The following is a 19,161-nucleotide window of genomic DNA, read 5'->3' on the forward strand; positions in this document are numbered from 1 at the left end:
CACCCTCCGGGCATTAAGTGTCTTTCAAGGAAATCACATTGTTTCATATGATAGGACAACGGAGATTATTCGTACAATGAAATTTTAATTGGAAAAAAGCAAGTAAAGAAAGAAACATACAGAGGGCTTCAACGCAAACTACCACAACATGAGTGTTCCATTTTTGTCTCCCTGTTTAACTTCTGAGTACCTCACATAGCTTGAATACTCTTGGGCATTTATGCGCCTTGTTATTGTGATGACAGAACATCAATTACAAATGCCTATCTCGCCTGCTTAGTTGCAGATGAGAGTTATTTCAGCTCGACACACTGAGATGAGGCGTTAGAGATTAAAATCGCCTCGGCAAATAAGAAAATGTTTGAACAGCCGCACTATTTAAAGCATTTTGAAGACTGCAACAGTGGTGAAAACAATGGAGGATAGCACATCAGTGAGCACATCAGAAGCGACTGCTGAGGTCTGTGAATCTTTAATTAAACAATGTTTGTTTTACATGATACAAATAACAGAGAAAAGAGTGACTAAAATACGCAGAGCGAGTCGTGAACTTTCAGTGCCGGTTAGACTCGTGTTTCTGTATTGGCGTGCTGGAATAATTCGCTTTTTTTTCTTTTTTTGCTTAAATATTTTTAAACTGTGAATATTGTCCTCACATAATCAAATTTTCTGAAGTTGGTTTTGTGCGTACGTCCGTGTTTGGATCTATGAAGTTGGTTCGTGCCACTGCATCAGCGCTTAAGTACATATTTTATGAAGCTCTTGGGATATATTTGGTATGGTGGCACAAGTCGCTTGCATAATAGCAACACAATAGCTCTTGATTTGATCTCTTCAGCAGTGTTGCTGTTTATTAAAATCAAGCAGAGCAGAGCACTTCTGATGTAGCAACTTTTTAGGTAGCATTTTCCTTGTTGACTGTGTATTTCTTCATTTTTTGTGATTTGGTGAATGGATGTGTTTCTCTTGATGTTTTTGTTTTACTGTTGTGTGCTTTGTCCTTTGGGCCCAAAGGAGTACAGGGCACAGAATGGACTTTTTATCTGTAGGTATGTGAGCAGGAAAAAGATAAAGGCTATGAAAAAAAGTCAGACATAAACACTCATTAAGGACGAAAACCGTGCAATCTAATGCAATCCTATACAAAAGCTCTGCCATACATTTGGCTTTTTGAAGCTCGTACATCTATTGTTGACATTGGAAAGACAATCAGTTTACTAGGTGCGATATACTGCATTACATTTTCAGTATTACAGTATTTAAGATAACACCTGTAGTTGTTGGTGGTAATAGCCAATGCATTTTAATACTGCAGTTCACAGAAATTGGCTGGCAACAAGACAAACTGCTGTTTAAAGACATCAGGCAATAATTGGTCTTTTCCATCATTGTGCGAGCAGCTTAATCATGCACATGGCACGGGTTTGCCAACAACTAAGTGAAAGTTGGTTACCTTGCTGAGAAGTTGGAGGTATGCAGCCTGTTTCCTGCAGCTCACTCCCTGCAGTGCTTCAAACTGATTCGCTGTAGGGGAAAATGCTGAAAATAGCCATTGTCTTGTTTTGAAGACGATTTGTCAAGAATAAATTGATAAGTGCTAAGCTAAATCGTGATACCAGATGGCTCGTGTTTCTCAGCTTTAATGCGATGCTGCAGCAGGAGGAAATGTTTGGTTTGCATTAACAGAAACTCAATACAACATTTACCCAGAGACTGTTACTACGCCCAGTTCAGTACTTTCATTTGGAGGCCACGTTCTCAATCAGCTGTGTTACCTCACTCAGGAATAGGCTTATCAGGTGTCCCAGTTTATGCAGGGCTACTCATAACATGTATCACGGTCACATATTGAGACATCGTTTCACATTTTGATTAGTTCTAGTTTCCAAAAATTAACTAAAGTGCTTCTCACAAGAAGCCTGTTTGGCTTTAAGAGCATTGTGTTGCTCTACAAAGATGATCACCAGCCAGAACTGAAAGGCGAAACAACAGTTAACATTCTTTTAATCGTTATTGCCAAAGAAAAAGGGAAAACACAAGTTTAGCTTCAATCCATGCTTATTATATTAATAAGTGTGTTGGGAAAACTGCACAAAAAGATCAAATTTGTAAATTGGAAAAATTACCTCTAAGCATTAATGGCTCACAAGCTCCCATTTGGTTACACTATTTGGAGGTACGTGGTGATTTAATAACAATTTTGCCACTTTAATAAGAATATTAAGAACACTTTTCAATGTCACGCAGTCCAGCATACCAACAATACCAGACAGGACGGCAATAATAACCATAAAGTACAACAGATGTCAACAAAAACTGCGAAAACATAATAATGCAATAATGGAACATGCTGTTGCTTTAAATTACACTAGATGATTTTCCTAATAAAGTGTATGTCTTGTTACACATTTAATGTGATAGCACCACACAGATGGTTACATACAGTACATAGTTAATTGCTGTTGCACTGTATTCGCTGTAGCTTTTCATATGTATACACATACAAGTAAAAATGAATGCATGACATAATAGGTAAAGTAAGGACAGATTGTGTGTGTGTGTTTTTTTAGGGTGGCTCAGTTTCCAAACTAAATGCGTTCATTGAACAGGATCAAATAACAAGGAGAGAAAACTAGACACCTGTAAACAACCAATGCTTTTTAAGAAAGAATCAAAAATGCTTCAAACATAATTTAGACTGTTTACACTGACTCACACTGACTAGAAGTGCTACCTAATAGTTGCCTGCAATAGACTGCTTTGGTGTCACGAGTGGTCTTGAATATTTATCAAAAGGAAAAATTTGCACCTACAACGTAAACAGATTCAAAACCAGACAGCACGCTCAGCGCCTCAGATCCTCCCGAGCATGCGGGCGATCCACCAGTTGCACGGCATGACAATTTGACAGATGACCCGGCCTCCTTGGTAGTAGTATGGCCAGGGGTTGAAGCCACCCAGGGGCTCGTGGTAGCGGCGGCAGAAGCGGTAACCACGGCGACAGTACTGGCAGCAGTAGCCGCCCTCATCCAGACGGTTATCCAGCTCGATTCCAACATCTCTCTGCAGAGGACACAAGAGCGGGCAGGGTTACAATCACACACATGACAAATGCCAGTCCTCCTGAGGCAAGGGCAGGAGAGGAGGAAGAGGAAGGGCTGACATGAATTGATGAGGCAGCTTTGATTGTGGGTCATCGCAATATATGTAAAAGCAAAAACAAAAGTGAAAAGATGTGAATTGATGTCTGCAAAAATGCAAAACTGTGACATCAATTGATGGCGGTGCCAAAGAGATCACGGTTTGAGCTGAGATTGAACGAGCTTGATTTAAGCTCGGGAGCATAAAACATGATATAATACCCTTGACCTTTCTGCGGCACAAAAAGCACGACTGGAGGCTGCACACTGCCCCTACTTTGAATCCAGCGTTCGCAACCTCTCTACTGTCACTATCTCCGGTCGAAGTTACCAGCATAATTACACTATTTCTTTCATCTCTGACCTCTTAACTCCCTCGACCCCAGCACACACTCTGCACTAAAATGACTGCCCCTCCTCCAATAGAGCATTCAAATTAGAGCTCCTCACATCTTGGCGCCCTCCCCCTGACCTTGACTTTAAGTGCATGGCACATTCCTAAAGCAATTAGCAGAGTAATGATCGCCTAACAAGGATTCTTTCATTTGCTCTTGCTGGCTGCCTCTGAATTTATAGAGGGGCCAAATGAAACCCAAACGAAAGGTAAATTGGGTAGAATTAATGGCCCTTGGATTTTTCCATTGTGCTGGTTGGTTCATGCCCTCATGGACTCGTGGGGGCTGAGTGCCATGCCTTTGATCAAGAGCAACTCCAAATGGGGTTCGGAGAAGTGCCACTTAACTCACAGTGTGAGCTGAAGTAGCAACCGCCCTCAGTATGCATTTGACCACATTTCAGTCTCTTTTAGTAAATGAATCCTTGGAGACAATCCGGTGATATCTTGTTAAACTGCTCGGTTCCAGGAGTCAACGGCCTCCGCTGACTTCACATTCAGGAAAAAACGCGAGCACTTACAATGACTCAGCTACGTGCAATAGTGCGGAACAAAACACATCCGCAGCTGGGACAAGAAAATGTGTGTGAATTGTTTAAGAGGACAGGACCCGCTGGACCACATGGCTGAGTCCCTCTGGTCCCCTACTGCATTAAGTTAGGGAATTTGGGGATTTCTTGCATCTCCTCCACTCGTCAGTAAGCATTCAATCACGGTGGTTTTACACACATTGTTTTCTTGTACGTAGCAGCTCACTGCAATAAATCCACCACATGACTGGCTTGTGAAAACTACGCACCTGATGTAAACTGAGTCAAATTACTTGCTCTTTAGACATATTCAAAACACATAGAGTGCAATGCATTATATCCAGGTAGGTTTGATTTATTACTATGACAGTCACAGGTAGGCTTTTAATGATTTATTGCTTTAGCCAGGTTTCAGGTCATCGGCTCCCAGGCAACAATCGGTTATATGAACAACACGAAACCTGTCAATGGACCAACGATAATCTTATCAGCTCCTCACAGCCCAAACTGGGGTGTTACGAAATCTGGAGCTCAGGCGTGGAAAATGAAGAAAATATTTTATTCAAATGACGCCGGTGTTTATCAAAACAAACAGCCAATAGGCAGCATTGTACCTTAAAGACAATTAATCAGAGCTATCCTTTTAAAACGGAGGGTACATATTAATCACTCTGGCTTTGAGTCGCCGTCTCTAGTGGGAAGCTGCGGTGATAAGAATGGTTCACCTTGGGAAATCTGAGGCAGTCACTCACAAACAAGCAGCATTAATGAAGAGTAAAAGCCATTACCCTCTTGCTGGATCTGATTTCATCACACACATTCTCACATACACATGCAAACTTGCACACAAACACAGACACCTCTGTGCATATTATGAGGAGCTGGATGTGAATGAGTCTGCAGAGTAGAAAACTGCGTCAGTCATTCAATAAGATGTAACGAATCAAAGCATGACTCCTCTAATCTCCACACTTGTTGGTATTATTTCACACACGCTGATCCCCGCTCCTCATGAGCTTGAAGCACATGCCTGGATGTGTTATTAAATCTCAAAGCAGAGCTCATCACATTCATCCGGGGATCAAAACAGCAGAGATAACATTTCTGTTTCACACTCTGCTTTGTATTCGAAAAGGGTCTTTTTATGTAGACACACAGGACAGTGGAACATATGAAATTCTTTGCTGCGTGTCCTGATCTCTGATTTTCATCTCACTGTTCTCTACAGTGACGTGGAATGACAATGAAATTGGATGTAATTGAATAAGCAGATAGTCATGTATTTCAGTAAACTCTGCTGCTTTACCAAAGTGATAAGGAGCTTTAGCTTCAGTGTAAAGATTCCTCTGGAGGCACAAACAACTTCTGCATTCACCGAATTTGAATTCCTTCAGCTTTTTGCACCTGTGTTATGCATGAACAGCCACTTAGCCTGACCCTGGATGTAGCAGCCAGAGGTTTGTAAGGATAGGTCCAAGACACAAGACAAATCCCAGGACACAAGCAGCAACACGTACAAACATATTTACATGAGTATGAGTGAGGTCAATTCTTATAGAAAGCCCATCCTTGTTATGTGGGTCAAGGACGGCGGTGCAATCCCTTCAGGCCTGTCAGGCGGTCGTTATTCAGTTTGAAATTTCCAGGGCCACCGCTGATACACACTGCACTCTGACATGGCAGCCATGTTAAAGTTCAGCATAATATACATCTGCCAGTCTCTGTGCACTGTGGACAGGCTTGGTGCTCAAATTCAGACTTATGAAATGCAGATGAAGTGAATGCAGAGAAACTGTGAGTAGCAGACTCTGCGGGTGAGATTCCTTGTTTTTTTATACTGTGCCCATTTGCATGACTTTTAGATGAAGAAAAAAAAATAGACTTACACATGTGGCATACCACTGGCAGCAGTGAGAGTTCAGACTCCCAATTACAGACTGCTGCCTGCCCTGTGCCCGGCCACAAAGGCCGTTGTTATCACTGGACCCACAAACAGCGCCTGGACGTGCTGCTGGAATGGATTGCAATGGTATGCATTGCTCCGCTGATAGAGGCAGGATGTTCAAAAGTGGAGCTGAGTTTTTCATCCCCTGGTATGTTTTAATTGCATAGCACTGCATCTCCTGCCACAGACAATGAGGAAGAAGACAGAGGAGCTGGGGGGGGATTGAAGAGTTGAGCAGGAGGCTGTTTCTGGGATGGGCCTGATAAACGTCAACATTATAGGATGTCTCATTTCTCTGCATGTCTCACACCGTTTCTCCGAGCCCTGCGGAGGAGACTGAGCCTGACTCATTATCCTTGAATTTAGCTTTAGTGGCTGTTCACCTGTAAGTGCTCACTGCAAGTATATGCATATATCATATATCCTTGCACCTGTTCTTAGGGTGTCTCTTAGTGTGACACTGCAGCTTTTTGTGCTGGTATAAGAGTGTACCGGTATAAGTCTTGTGTAATATACTATGCAATGTGATTTTCCCCTAGAGTCAGGGATAATTAATCATACGGTATTGAGTGGTTTACATGCTGTACACCAAAATATGCCACTTGGCCTTTCCATTTATTTTATACGCTTTGATAATTAAAGCATTATTAATAAATGTAACTTATCTGTGCAGCGATGAGTGACCTTGAAAGTGCTGCTTTGTACTGTGCTTTCCAGTGCCTCAGAAAAAAAGGAAGTAGAAAAAAAAAGTCTCTAACTAGGGCTGTAAGGCACAAGTTGCTGCCTTTGAAAGGCTGGATATTCCTCTCAATTAATGGAGAGACATTAAGGGAGTCTTCATTGAACTGGCCTTACTTAAACAGATATATAGAGCAATTGCTATGCCCTCTGGTGCACAAAGTCAGTTTTAACATCAATTAGTGAGCGATTTATATGCAGAAAGAGTTGAGGCAAGAGCTGCGGCTGATTGAAGTGACTTTACTGTATCTCGTGGTGTGGTCCCTGGGTGACGTGGCAGAGAGGGCCCCACTTACATAGTCGTTTACGGGAAGGTGGTCCAGGACGTCGCGGGCAAAACGCTGACCTGTGACCTCGGCATCGGGTGTATCCACATTTACAACCTCAGCATCTGAGTAACAGAACGAGCAGGAGAGAATAAAAGCGAGAGAGAGAGAGATGTTACTGTATATACTTCCAACTGTTTTCTGTTGTTTGAATTAAAATAAGAAAGCTCTTAGATTCAATTTTGGCTTGAACACTGTGTTTTCCCAGTGGCTTGATGTTACTTACTAGCATTCAAAAGAAATTAATTCCAGGCTTTTTTCACGCTTCTGTCAAACAATGGTGTTATTGCTTTTGTGATACTAACACACAGATGCCAGTTCATAAAGCCTTGGCATCTTTATGAGAAAGAAAAAAAACCCAAAACCCCCTCTCCAGATGACCAAAACAAGAGGCTGAATGTAACCGGCTACATTTACTGAGGTATATATGTAGGTGTTGTACTTGCGACTAAAGCATGCTTTGTTTCCACTACATTTCCCAGAGAAATATTATTTTTTTTACTACATTTATCTGATTGTTACCTTGTAGACACCTCATATACTGCAAATGCTGCAAATATCTTCATCTTAACATGAAAGCCCGACTCTTGGAATGCTTATTTTTCAAAGCACATGGAAAACTGTCGCTTTAGTAAGATAATCGCAAACTATTCAATACGTACGTGTTCGTGTTCTCGGTTAAAACTATTCATCTTTCCTTTTATAAACCAGCAGTGATTGATATAACATTGACATTACCTTGTATGTTAGTATAGAAAACTTTCTATACTAACATAACTTCTTATTTACACATCAAGTCTGCAGTTTAATATTACTTTTCACATTGAGTTGTGTTCTTAAACATCTTTAACATTGTTTTTGGCCTCTACCAGCTAATGAAAGTAAATGCTTGGCTCTATAGCTCCTGAATGTTTTACTATGAGCAGCTGCTGGTTGTTATCGGTACCCGTCTGTTATGTTGTTCAAGGCTGATAGACTGAGTTTTAAGACAATACAGGAGCATGTAAGAGAAACTTTGCGGGTCAGACAACAAGCTGAAATTCGCTATAAAGCTCTGCAGGGAAGCTGAAAAGGTATGCTTGTCATGAAAATTGCTGTCTTTCACATTATTTTGAAGTTACTGTTTTATATAGGTAGAGATTTTTTATAAATATATATCATTTTTATATATATATGTTACGTGTGAGCTTAACAGTGCATTCATTTACATTTAAATAATCTGCAATGTAGACTAATCTCTAGGGCCTAAAATAAACCTGTCGGAAGCTTGAAAAACATGCAGTTCCTGTAATGGCCTCTCGGGGCTGGCTTTGAAAGTGAGTCCATCTTTATGCTGAAGCAGAAATAAACATGTTTACAGCCAGGCACAAAAACATTTTAGGCCTTTGAAGTTAATTTTCTCCATATGTTGAACTGTAGAGGGTGAAGTTGTATATAAATGACATTATTAGAGTCACTGGCCAGCTGATGCTAACATAGATTGCTACAGTTGCTAGTTGTCTGCTAGCCGTCACCTTTGCTAATTTAAGTCACTGAACAGAACCTTTCCCTGGCAACCACTGGTCACTAGGGGAAAAAAATGTATATTCCCTGAGCTGTTGGCAAAAACTTTGTGATTGCATTGGTAAATAGACTGGTACTTACATAGCACTTTTCTACTTTATTTGAACAATCAAAGTGCTTTCTACTACGAGCCGCATTCACCCAACTCTTTCCTCTGCCTAAGTGCTTTTTATCTAACATTCACACAAACACTCCAGTGAATGGATCAGGGACAGTTCAGTTCAGTATCTTCCTTTGACATGCAGACAAGGGATTAAACCACTGATCTTAGTAGATAACTCACTCACTGAGCCACAGCTGCGCTGGCAGATTGCTGCAGTTACCCGTAGTTTGCATGGAAGAAACTGACTTGTCTGCAAACACTTGCCAACTACTCTCCAAGCAGTTGGGAAACTGTGAAGTGTGAAAGAAACCAGAACTGGATACCGTCAGCATTCAGTAAAACTTTTAAAATGTGCTTGCTGCAGCACAGAGGCACAGCTTTTACTCTGAAGACAAACACTCTTGCAAGACTATCAGCTAACAAGTGTTTGCAGACAAATCAGCGTCTTCCAGCAAAACTACATCACCGCAGCAACCTGCTACACCAAGGCAATGATAAGGATGTTTTTGGTCTAGTCACTGCAGGCAACCTCCAGAAACCGCTCACCAACCAATTTGAGAAGGCATGCTTTTCCCCTCACCATCAATGGTTGAGTCATGTCCAATAGGATGGACAAATCTCAAGAAAGGTGTGTATGACATTACGTGAAAAGTTTCTGACGATGATGTATGTGGTGTTGATTTCTTTTGGAGCATTGTTAAAACTGTGGTCTGTTGTGCTATTAAATAAAACAACAGACTGTCAGATAAGCCTGTGCAAAGCCTGTCTTGCTTTTAGTGAATGAAATGCTAGTATTATTTTTTATGTTAGCACTAATTAACAGGCTTCTGTAGCCATGCAGTGCACTTATATAGTGTATGAAGACAGCTGGACCTAGCAGTCCACCATTACATCCCAAAAGGCCCAAATATTGCAAAAATGCCAAACTCGAGGCCTCAAAATATGAATCAGTTAGTGCCATCACAGTGGCCAAATCCAACCTTTATATGTAAAGTATGATACCATATTGTATAAAGTAGCCTTTCTGTGACTGTAAGACTTCAAGTGCATACGTCTAATAAACTGTGTTTGCACTGATAATTTTGTAGAAACAGAGTATCAGAATATTCCTTTTGCCACGACCATCAGCCTCTCTACTTTTCTAACACGAACAGAGAAGCCTGGGCTGCCTGCTCATATGGTTAGGAACTCATGCTGTCTCCATGGACCTGCTTATGGCCTGTGGAGATGTCCTCCAGCGAGAGTGTTAATAGTCTGCATTTAGAGGCAGAGATGCCCCCTGCTCTCACCGCTCAGGGGGGAAGGATGGATCCAGTGGATGGGCAGCTGCTGGCAAATCTCCCAGATCTTGGAGTCAAGGAGGAAGTCCGGGTTAACGATGGGCTCCTCAGCAGGAACCCACACTTGGGAGTCGTCCATCTTCACATCCATGGCCCCAGTCTCATCCACCTGCTAGAAAACAACACGTACAGTACACACACTCACACATATGTTACGTATACACAAGCTAGAGCACGTCGGACCCTGCAAAAATGTCTGCGCCCCACACGATGTATAGTCATGCATTTGCACTCTGTTCCCCTGAGCCATGCAGCAGCAGCTCCAGCCTTGTCATTTTATCTATCACCTTTGTGTCTGCTGAGAGGACAGCAACTTCCCGACTCCTGACTCCCACTGCCCCGACTCCCTCCTCCTGCTCTCTGTCACCCTCTTCTCAAGCCTCCGGCATGCTCTTTCTATTATACATCATTGAAATTCACAGACAGTGATGATTTGACTTTTAAATGACTTTAGAAGTGGTCTTCATTACTCCGAGTGTGGCTGCAATATCGTTTAATGTGACAGACACAATAAAGCCTTGCATCCCCCCCCCCCCCCCACATCACCACCTCACCAACCCCCCCAACTACGCTCCCTTACTCCCTCCCCCTCCGCCACAATGCTTCGCTTGGCACCAAGCACTATCACTGGGCTTAATTTGTTGATACTGTAGTTCATGAGCTGTAAAGTAAACTATTATTGCTTAATGATAGGGACTACATGTCAGTGTTGTCTAATAGAGACATATGAAGGGGATTTGGTAATGCTCTCCCTTAACAGTGAGGATATTTATTTTCTTCATGTATATGTAAATACACACACAAACAAACCCTTCTTCCCATTCCCTTGTTAATTAGCAGCCCAGAACAGAAAAACTGTTCACTTGACAAATGTTTTTACAAGGTGATTTTCTTCCAGTCTAAAGCTTAATTGCACATTAGTTAAGCTTGATGTAGAATCCTGGGGCTATAGTGGGAGCGAGAATCATTTATATTGGGTCGTGCCCCCTCCCTCATGTTTGCCCCTGTCACTCTCGCATGAATTAGAATTTTGCTTTTCATGCTGCTTCTTGTTTGTCTTCGAACGACACGGCTGTGACCTGCGGAGACGAAGAAGAGGAGAAGGAAGAAGAGGCGGCTTAAGCGCATTCTGTCACATCAAAGAATGCGTTTGGGTGCGGGAGGTGCTCAGCCAAGCTTTCGACACACTTTCCCTCACTTTTAAGCGCCGGCCAGCAGACTAATGATGACTCGGAAGACTGGTGTAGCGGGGTGGTGGTGTTACAGCAGAGAGGTTGCTCTGCCGCAGAGCTGGTGTGCTCACCGTTCCTGTGGCTGCAGAAATTAAAATCAAACTCGAGCAACACAAACAGCCCTCTCTAATTGGACCTCTTAACCATTGAAGCCAAGTCAGACTTCTCTGGAAAGTAAATGGAGGTCACGACACGGGGCCCGCAACATGACTTTGACTTCACAGTTGAGAAACGACTCCAATAACTTGTAGGAGAGAGCGCCTTGGGGGAGGTAGTAAAGGTCAGCATTTTAGCATGGGGCAGGGATTTCTAAATGCCAGTTGACAAGCACAAAGACAACATGATTACAGTCCACCAGTTTATACACACTTTTGAAAGGCTTTTCCATTTTGCTATTGACAAATGATATATTATTAGGACACAAGCAACTTTTTTATCAAGTATTGGACCTTGGGAATGATGGTAATTTGTTTTGTTCAGCCCTCTCCTGGTGTATGTATGCTTTTCGCCTACAGTGCACAACTTAATTATACACCAGTTGTGCTGTAGTTAATGAATTTACCCTCTCCTGCCACTGTGTCCCAAGGGGGGGAAACACTGTTGACATGACACATTGTTTAAAGTGTGTGCTATGTTTGCCAGAGATCAACAAAGATTTTCTCGCCATACCCAATGGCTTTCACACGCTGCACCGAACACTGGCAGTTTTCTTTTTTAATCTAACATACCTGGTGGGGAATTTCAGTTGACAGGCATATTCAGGCAGCTTACCATGTTTGTGCTGCTGCCTGCTTAAGGGCACTAAAGGTGCCGATCACACCAACATTTAAAAATGCTAATTCTGCAGCAATAATAAATACGACTCTCCAGGTGGATTTGCTTTGGCAGATGTGGCAAAGTAAACAAGTGGGAAAAAAATCAGCTTTGTTCACCTTTGGGGAATTTTGCCAACCAACTTTGCGCCACTGACAAACAAAACGGTCCTGATAGTGCGAAACCCTGAGTCCAAAATGGCCTCTATGGGAGATTTTTGCAATATGAAATATTTCTCTGCTGGCGAAAAAAGTGCCCAAAGAGGAAAGTCATGACACAGTAGTAGATTTCATGATACAGCTTTTGACTAAGGAAGCTCCTGTGTCAGCGAGTTCCTGGCTGGGTAGCATGTTAGTGGTTCATTTACCAGCAATAACTACAGTAGCCATGTGAGCTGTTACAGCATCACCGAGTCCCATATTTTGCAAAGACGTAAGGATGAATTCTGCTTTCCCATTTTCTGGCTTGACACGACCTTATTACTGAACACAGCAAATGCAGGAACCGAGCGTTTTGTTGCAGTGCCACAAAACCACCCTGCCATTCACTGACAAAAATGACACAAAACAGTCCGCACTGTGCGCTCGCAGGACTTTGGCGTATTCGCAGCCTCTGCAGCGGTGTTGTTTCCTCATCACACTGCTTTTCTGTTTGTAGTTGTCGTCTGAGTGGGAGGTTTTTGGTTGCTGGGCGAGCTTTGGTCATCCATATTAAGTGGCTGTTTAATGGAGCAAACGGCATCCATTCACAATTTTAAGGGGAGTGAGGGAGGCTGATGGCGATTCCTGTGTCAGACTGGGGGAACTGGAATGAAGCTCAGGGATTACTCCCTCAGACGTTTCATAGAGAAGGCAAATTGAAAAGGGAAGGAAAAAATCCTGGCAAACAATTCATGTTTGTCACCTGGTTCTCCCTCGCAGGGGCTGCATTTTCTTATCAGCCGCTTGCAGTTTTACCGCAGTTTTTTCCATTGTTTTTCACCTCGGCTCTAAAGCCTGCCACGGCTGCTCTGAGCCCTTTTTCCTAAAAGCCTGTGGTGGGGTTAAGCTAGGAACCATTAGCAGCTGGCTTTCACCCCTGTGAGCTTCATGTGTTTCACCACCTGAGGAGGAACTTGTGCTGATCTTTTCCAGGGTCACACGTGGGTGGATTTTCACAGAGGATGGAGCAGGGGCTGCTGTCTAATGTGAGGATAGACTTTGGTGGGGTCAAGCCAAGGTCACTGTTTATTACCTCAATATGCCCCCCTGGTATTTACTGTATTTTTGTTGTGTAATCTAGTTTTTTTGCGATAAAATCATCACCTGCAGAAATATTAGCCACAGTGTAAATCGGTTTAAGTACAGAGGGGACAGAGCATAAAGAGAATAATGTATCGCATTTATGTGGTATTGATTGATGAATATATATGTATGTGAATTGACTAATTATGCGGCTTCTTGCAGAGAGTTAGATAAGCTGAGTCCCGGCGTCGTGTCTGTCAGCTGATGACGTGCCAGAGTGTGCAGCTACAGATTCATTTCAGTGAGCTGGAAAAGATCAGTGTGCAATATCAGATCACGAATGTTTATGGCATCTTATCATGTTAGTTTACACACATATTACACATTTGCAAGCTAAAAACACGTTTTCCGTGACCTTCCGGAGTCTTCTAGTTATTGCTTTGAGGTAACCAGGCGAGCAGCACAAGCACAAGGAGAAAATGTTCTGCCAGGTAAAACGTGCCATGTTTGCAATCTGCTCTACATTTCTGAATGTGCAGGCATTTGCATGCTTGTACAGAGACAGGCTCTCCGTTTCCTCCTGTTTCCAGTTGTTATGCTAAGGTAAGCTAACGAGCGCCTGGCTGTCGCATCAATTTAAATGCGCAGACATGAGATTGGAATCAGTCTCCTCTGCTCAGTCTCAGCACAATAATCTTCCTTCAAACACCAGAATCTTTAGAGATTATGAAGTCCACGGCTGAAGAGAATTATATTTACATGCCACTTTGCAACACTAAATATGTTTTCAGCTTGTTTGTGGTTTTTACCAGCATGTAAGAAAAACTGTTTAATTTATTGTCCTACAATTGTTTTTCAAAAGCTATAGGGAGGAACTAAATCTTTATTCCTTCAGGGGTTTTTCAGTGAGTAAACATGGCATCATGTTGGATTTTGCGATACTAACGTCCACCTTAACCACCTGCAGTGCAGCGATAGGCTGTGTTTACTTTTATGAATCTTTCCTTTTCATATAATCAAAGCGAGAATAATGCATTCTCAAAACACGCAATATGAAATTAGTTAGCTGTGGTTGTAGTTTAGAAAAACGCTTTGTAGGGGGCAGGGCTGTGTGTTTGCTGCCAGGTTAACACGACTTAGAAAGTTGAGTCAAAGCTCTTTTCTTCTTGTGTGTCATCTCTTACGGCAAGATTGGAACAGACTACAATTAGACCTTCATGCAAGCCGCAGCTTAGAAACGAATCATTACTTTATTGAAAGGCTTCCTTAACTACTGGTATGTGTCCTATCACTTTGCTGGCCTTAGATGATTTACTTTGGAGCTGTGAATTAAGCCAATTAGGCTTCACAGTGCACAAAAGAAGCTAGAGATGGCACGGACATATGGTGCTGCCTGGGCAATTAGTATCTGTAAACGTAGATCAGACATTATAAAGATGAGAAGAATTTAAAACAAAACAGTGTTTGGTTTTTTTGGGGTGTAACAGCTTGTGTTCTTAAAGTTAAAACCAATAGTGGTCTGACAATTGCCTTATTCTGTTTTTAAAATAAGGCAGTGAGTGGGGTGCGTCAGATATTTGCCAGCTACTTCTTCTCAGCTACAATGTGAAATGTAAATGAGAGTATGCTAGCAGTAGAGACATTCGAGAGGAGGATTTTCTCTTTGAACATGCAGCCCACTCTGTGAATTGCACTGTGACACTGAAAAAATGGGAATTTTGATTGACTGAATTTCCTCCATTCCTTTTTCTGAAGTTCACACACAACTGTAGGAATCCCGAAAATGAAAATAAATCACTCTAAACCTGGAGAGGGAGCCTTGTGAATTTTGCAAAGAAAACAGCTTTAAAAAAAATATAATTTTAATGGTTTACCTCTCCCTCAGACCTCTCTTCCACCCTTCCCCCTTTAGGCTATTTGGGTAAAGCCTTTGGAGGAGATGATTAAAAATTAATATTTGGCTCAGGATTGACAGCAAACACCATTTGATGTGAGCCACAAAGAGACTATGGGTTTTCGGGTAGCTTTCAGGCGGTTTTACAGTTACCACAAACCCTAGGTTTTTCTTCAGTGAGAGGGTTGGGGGAGATAGGACAAGACGGACAGGCCGAGGATTTGTGTGGCGCTTGCGGTGCTCAACTCTGGTTATCTCCCTGCAGTATGCATGACAGCCTCTGCGGGACCGAAGAGAGTCCGAGCTACATGCAACAGAGAGAGGAGGCATACCAGCAACTCCGTGTCTTCAGTCTCCACCTCTGCCACTGCGGGTAGTTTCTTAGTTTGGGCCCTGATGTAGCACCTCTGATGTTCAGCAAACCGGATCCCAGTGATTCCCTTTGAAAAAGAAAAAGAAATGAAGGGATACTCAGGAATTCAGATATATGTATCATTCAGTAGCCCTCTGTGATGTGGATATCTCATATGAACTGAGGCAATCATTTTAAAATGCTCAGCTTTTTGCCGATAATCAAAGCTGTTAAAAAGTTAAAACCTAATGAGTACGAAGAGGTGTGTTTTGATCTTCTTCTTCATGTTTTTTTTTTACTTTTATATCATGGCGTAAAATTGATGTCTGCTTGGCTCTTGCAACACAGCTTTTGCTTTCAAGCTGAATGAAATAGAAAGGTAGCGGGTGTTCCACTGTGGCTCGGTAATGCTTTATAGCAGGATATATCGCACAGGAGAGCCAAGTGACATTGTTGAGAATGAAGTGTTTTCTACAGAGACTGCCCCCATTGAATTAGCCAGTCATAGGTCCCTGTCACTCTCTTAATCTGCGCAGTCAAGTGTGGAGTCACTCTCTTCAGCTCCACTGATGATCCTCCACCATGTGGACCGTGGCTCTTTTCAGTCTGACACACAGAGCCTCAATAGGCGAGAAAGATCTGTTAATTCCCTCTCGCCGCTATTGTATGTTAATCTAAGATATTCAGCCGGAATAAGTTTGAAAGACTTTCAGTGGATCAGATTGTATCCAATTTATTTTCTGCAGAGAGCTGCTCGTTCAGCACACAGTATTAGAACAGACGGCGGGATCTACATCTGCCACAGCTGCTTTAAACTCGCATCAAGTAAAAATTGTATGAGCCGTACCATGAAAATGGACTTGATTCAATCTAAATTTAATTACACTTACACGGTGATTGCTATGACATCTCCTTTGAATTGGTTAACTTGACCATGTGGGTGCTATTTCTATATTTTCAGCGGTGCTGTCACTCCGAGAGCCAGATACCAGCTGTACGAGACACGATACAAAGTGATGGCTGTCATAATCTACTGCATGTAATTTCATCTGTGTGGAAAAAGGATGGGGCAATAATAGTCTCAAGCACAAAAGCATTATGTTTATGCCGGGCTTTATTGTGATGAGTCTCTGTTTAATTTGGATCTACTGTGTTGGGGAGCTGCAGCGCTAGAAAAGAGGGCGATGTTGTGATGAGATACACTGATTACTGGGCTTGGTCAACCAGAAAATGAAGAAAGACACATTAACATAGGGCTGAGAAATGGGAAAGCAATGCCATTTTAACAGACAACATTGAAAGATCCACTTGGTGTATCCACGTGCAAGATGCTCATCTAAGTTTTATCAAGAGAATAGAGAACATGTAACAGCATGCATCATTCAGCTCATTCAAATGTCAGCTGGCATTAGTCTGGGCGATGCCTTCACATTACCTGCAAAAACGTCTGTAATTATGTGACATTTCTTACCCATGAACTATGCAACTCTCCTTTTACGAGATGGAACATGAAAATGTTAAACGGCATGACAATTATATCTCGTTTAAAATATTAAATACAGCCTGCACAATACATTACACGTTATCAGTGTGGCACTATCCAAGGTGGACCTGTATGAGTCTAAATCAAAAAAACCTCTAAATTTTAAAGATTTCTTCACGTTTTGTTGTTACTGATAGTCCACCTCACAATATCCGGACATCACAGTCAATCACAGAAATCCAAGCAGGATGCTATGTTACCGTAGGCTATCCTCAACTTCATCAAAAGTTTTCCTGCAGTCATGAATTTCAAAAGTGCTCCAAAGAAATTTTCGATGGATGAGTGCTGGAGGCGAGGTTTGATGCTTCCGTTTTATTTGCTGTGAGAAGAGGAGGCAGTAGACCGTATAGCAAAAAAAAAAGACAGGTTTTTTCTTCTAAATTCCCCTCTGACCAACACATCCTCGTGGTTAAAGGCTATCTGCAAAGACGACCGGCTAACATGAAACAAAAGAAGTAAAAACGTACAAAACAGCATCTTATAAACAGAAAGGTTGGATGTGATTATGTTGCTCTGTGTTTTATTGTGTAAAGTACTCCTAAATTATTTAAATTATCTGTCAAAATGTTGACTGTGGTATGTGCCTGAAGTTTAGCCACGGAAGCTTTACAGGACTGTTGAGGCTGACTTGCTGTGTGCAGGCTGCCAAAAGATAGACGTTAGAAGACATTCAAGGACAGCAGCAGTGAGGACACGAGACTTTGAGCCAAATGGCTCGTCTAAAGCTGCCTTTTCAAGTCGAACCTGAAAAAGAGAACTAATTTTTAACAAGGGGCGTGATGTTGTCAGGTTTTTTTTGGACATTTTATACTTGATGAAGCAGAAAGATATCACAAAAAATAAGCAGCTGCGGAACTTTTTTTTTAAAAGGATTACATTATAGAAATATTACTTTTACTATCAAGTTAAGATTTTTGTATGACGACACATAGATCATTTAGCATAAATATATATCTGACACTTTTTTGACAAATTTCTCGAAAATTGGTTACAAATTCAACAAGTTATGATTGATCTGTCTTTCTCCATCGTTTTTGTTGCTTTTGCCCATTTGACTCATTTTGTGATTCAGCCTTCAGTAGTACAATAACACATGTTTTGCAGATATTTGTCCAAATAAGAACACTTCTGTCAAACTGGTCCAAATTTGCAATGAAACAGTCATGTTGTTGCCATAGCCAGCACGAATTCAAGTGAAGTCAAGGACATCCACATCAGACTTGATGGAGGGTACTGATTTCCTGGCATTATTGTTAGATATTAATATATCAGTCATTTGGACAGTGTCACCAAGATTAGGTTTTGACCGGGACGTTGATGGTTAACTGGAGAGGAATTAAAGAAAAAGTAAACACTGAGAGAAAGTGTCTGTTAAAAACACAACTTTAACATAAATATTACAGAATGGCTGCACTCGCCAGCTGCTGCTTCCAGCATCTGTGGTGATTTATGGATGCTGGCAACCTTGAACTAGGGTAGTGCTATTTGAAAATAAGAAGTTAAAACATATGACTGACAACTTCTGCAGTCTGAACTTGAGCCAAGTCAGATGTGGAAATACCTGCGAAGCTGGCGGGAGGTATAGCTTAGGGTGTGCATTGCCTGATGAAGGTCAGGCGGTAAATGAGAGAAAAACGCTGCTCACCCTTGTTTCAGACGGCTCTGCTTATGGTTTCCTCTCACAGTCTAGGGATATATTGTGCTTTCTTAAAGTTTTCCGATGCTTGGAAGATTTACAGATTATTTTGTTGGCTCGGAATCATCTCAGAGTGAATTCAGTTCCCCCCACAGTATCCCACGAGAATAAAATTAAGAACACAATATCCCATTTGCTTAAGCATTTAGATCTTTTGTAATACCACTGTTGAGCTCCAGAGTTGACTTTTATCATTGCTGCTTCAATAGTTTGATTGAGTCCACTGTAATTACCTGAACTAATTGTGAACTAAATCGACGTAATTAGAAAATTCGCACACCTGCCCGTGCTGCTATCAAACACAGTGGCCGTAGGATTGTGCTGCAACT

At 41.9% G+C, this 19,161-nt stretch overlaps 1 protein-coding gene across 1 annotated transcript in view; it reads right to left on the reverse strand.

Moving 5' to 3' along the window:
* Nucleotides 1-1,624: 1,624 nt before the first annotated feature.
* tnmd (tenomodulin) overlaps nucleotides 1,625-19,161 on the reverse strand; it is a 64,813-nt gene continuing 47,276 nt past the window's right edge. The window contains exons 4-7 of the mRNA XM_040015427.1: nucleotides 15,574-15,681; nucleotides 10,029-10,191; nucleotides 7,044-7,138; nucleotides 1,625-3,063 (exon numbers count right to left, since the gene is read on the reverse strand). Of these exons, the coding sequence (XP_039871361.1) occupies nucleotides 2,854-3,063; nucleotides 7,044-7,138; nucleotides 10,029-10,191; nucleotides 15,574-15,681 (576 nt within the window). The 3' untranslated portion in view covers nucleotides 1,625-2,853. The remainder of the gene's footprint in view (nucleotides 3,064-7,043; nucleotides 7,139-10,028; nucleotides 10,192-15,573; nucleotides 15,682-19,161) is intronic.

This window comes from Simochromis diagramma, unplaced genomic scaffold, assembly GCF_900408965.1.
Source record: "Simochromis diagramma unplaced genomic scaffold, fSimDia1.1 OVJJ01000685.1, whole genome shotgun sequence".
NCBI classification, from domain to species: Eukaryota; Metazoa; Chordata; class Actinopteri; order Cichliformes; family Cichlidae; genus Simochromis; species Simochromis diagramma.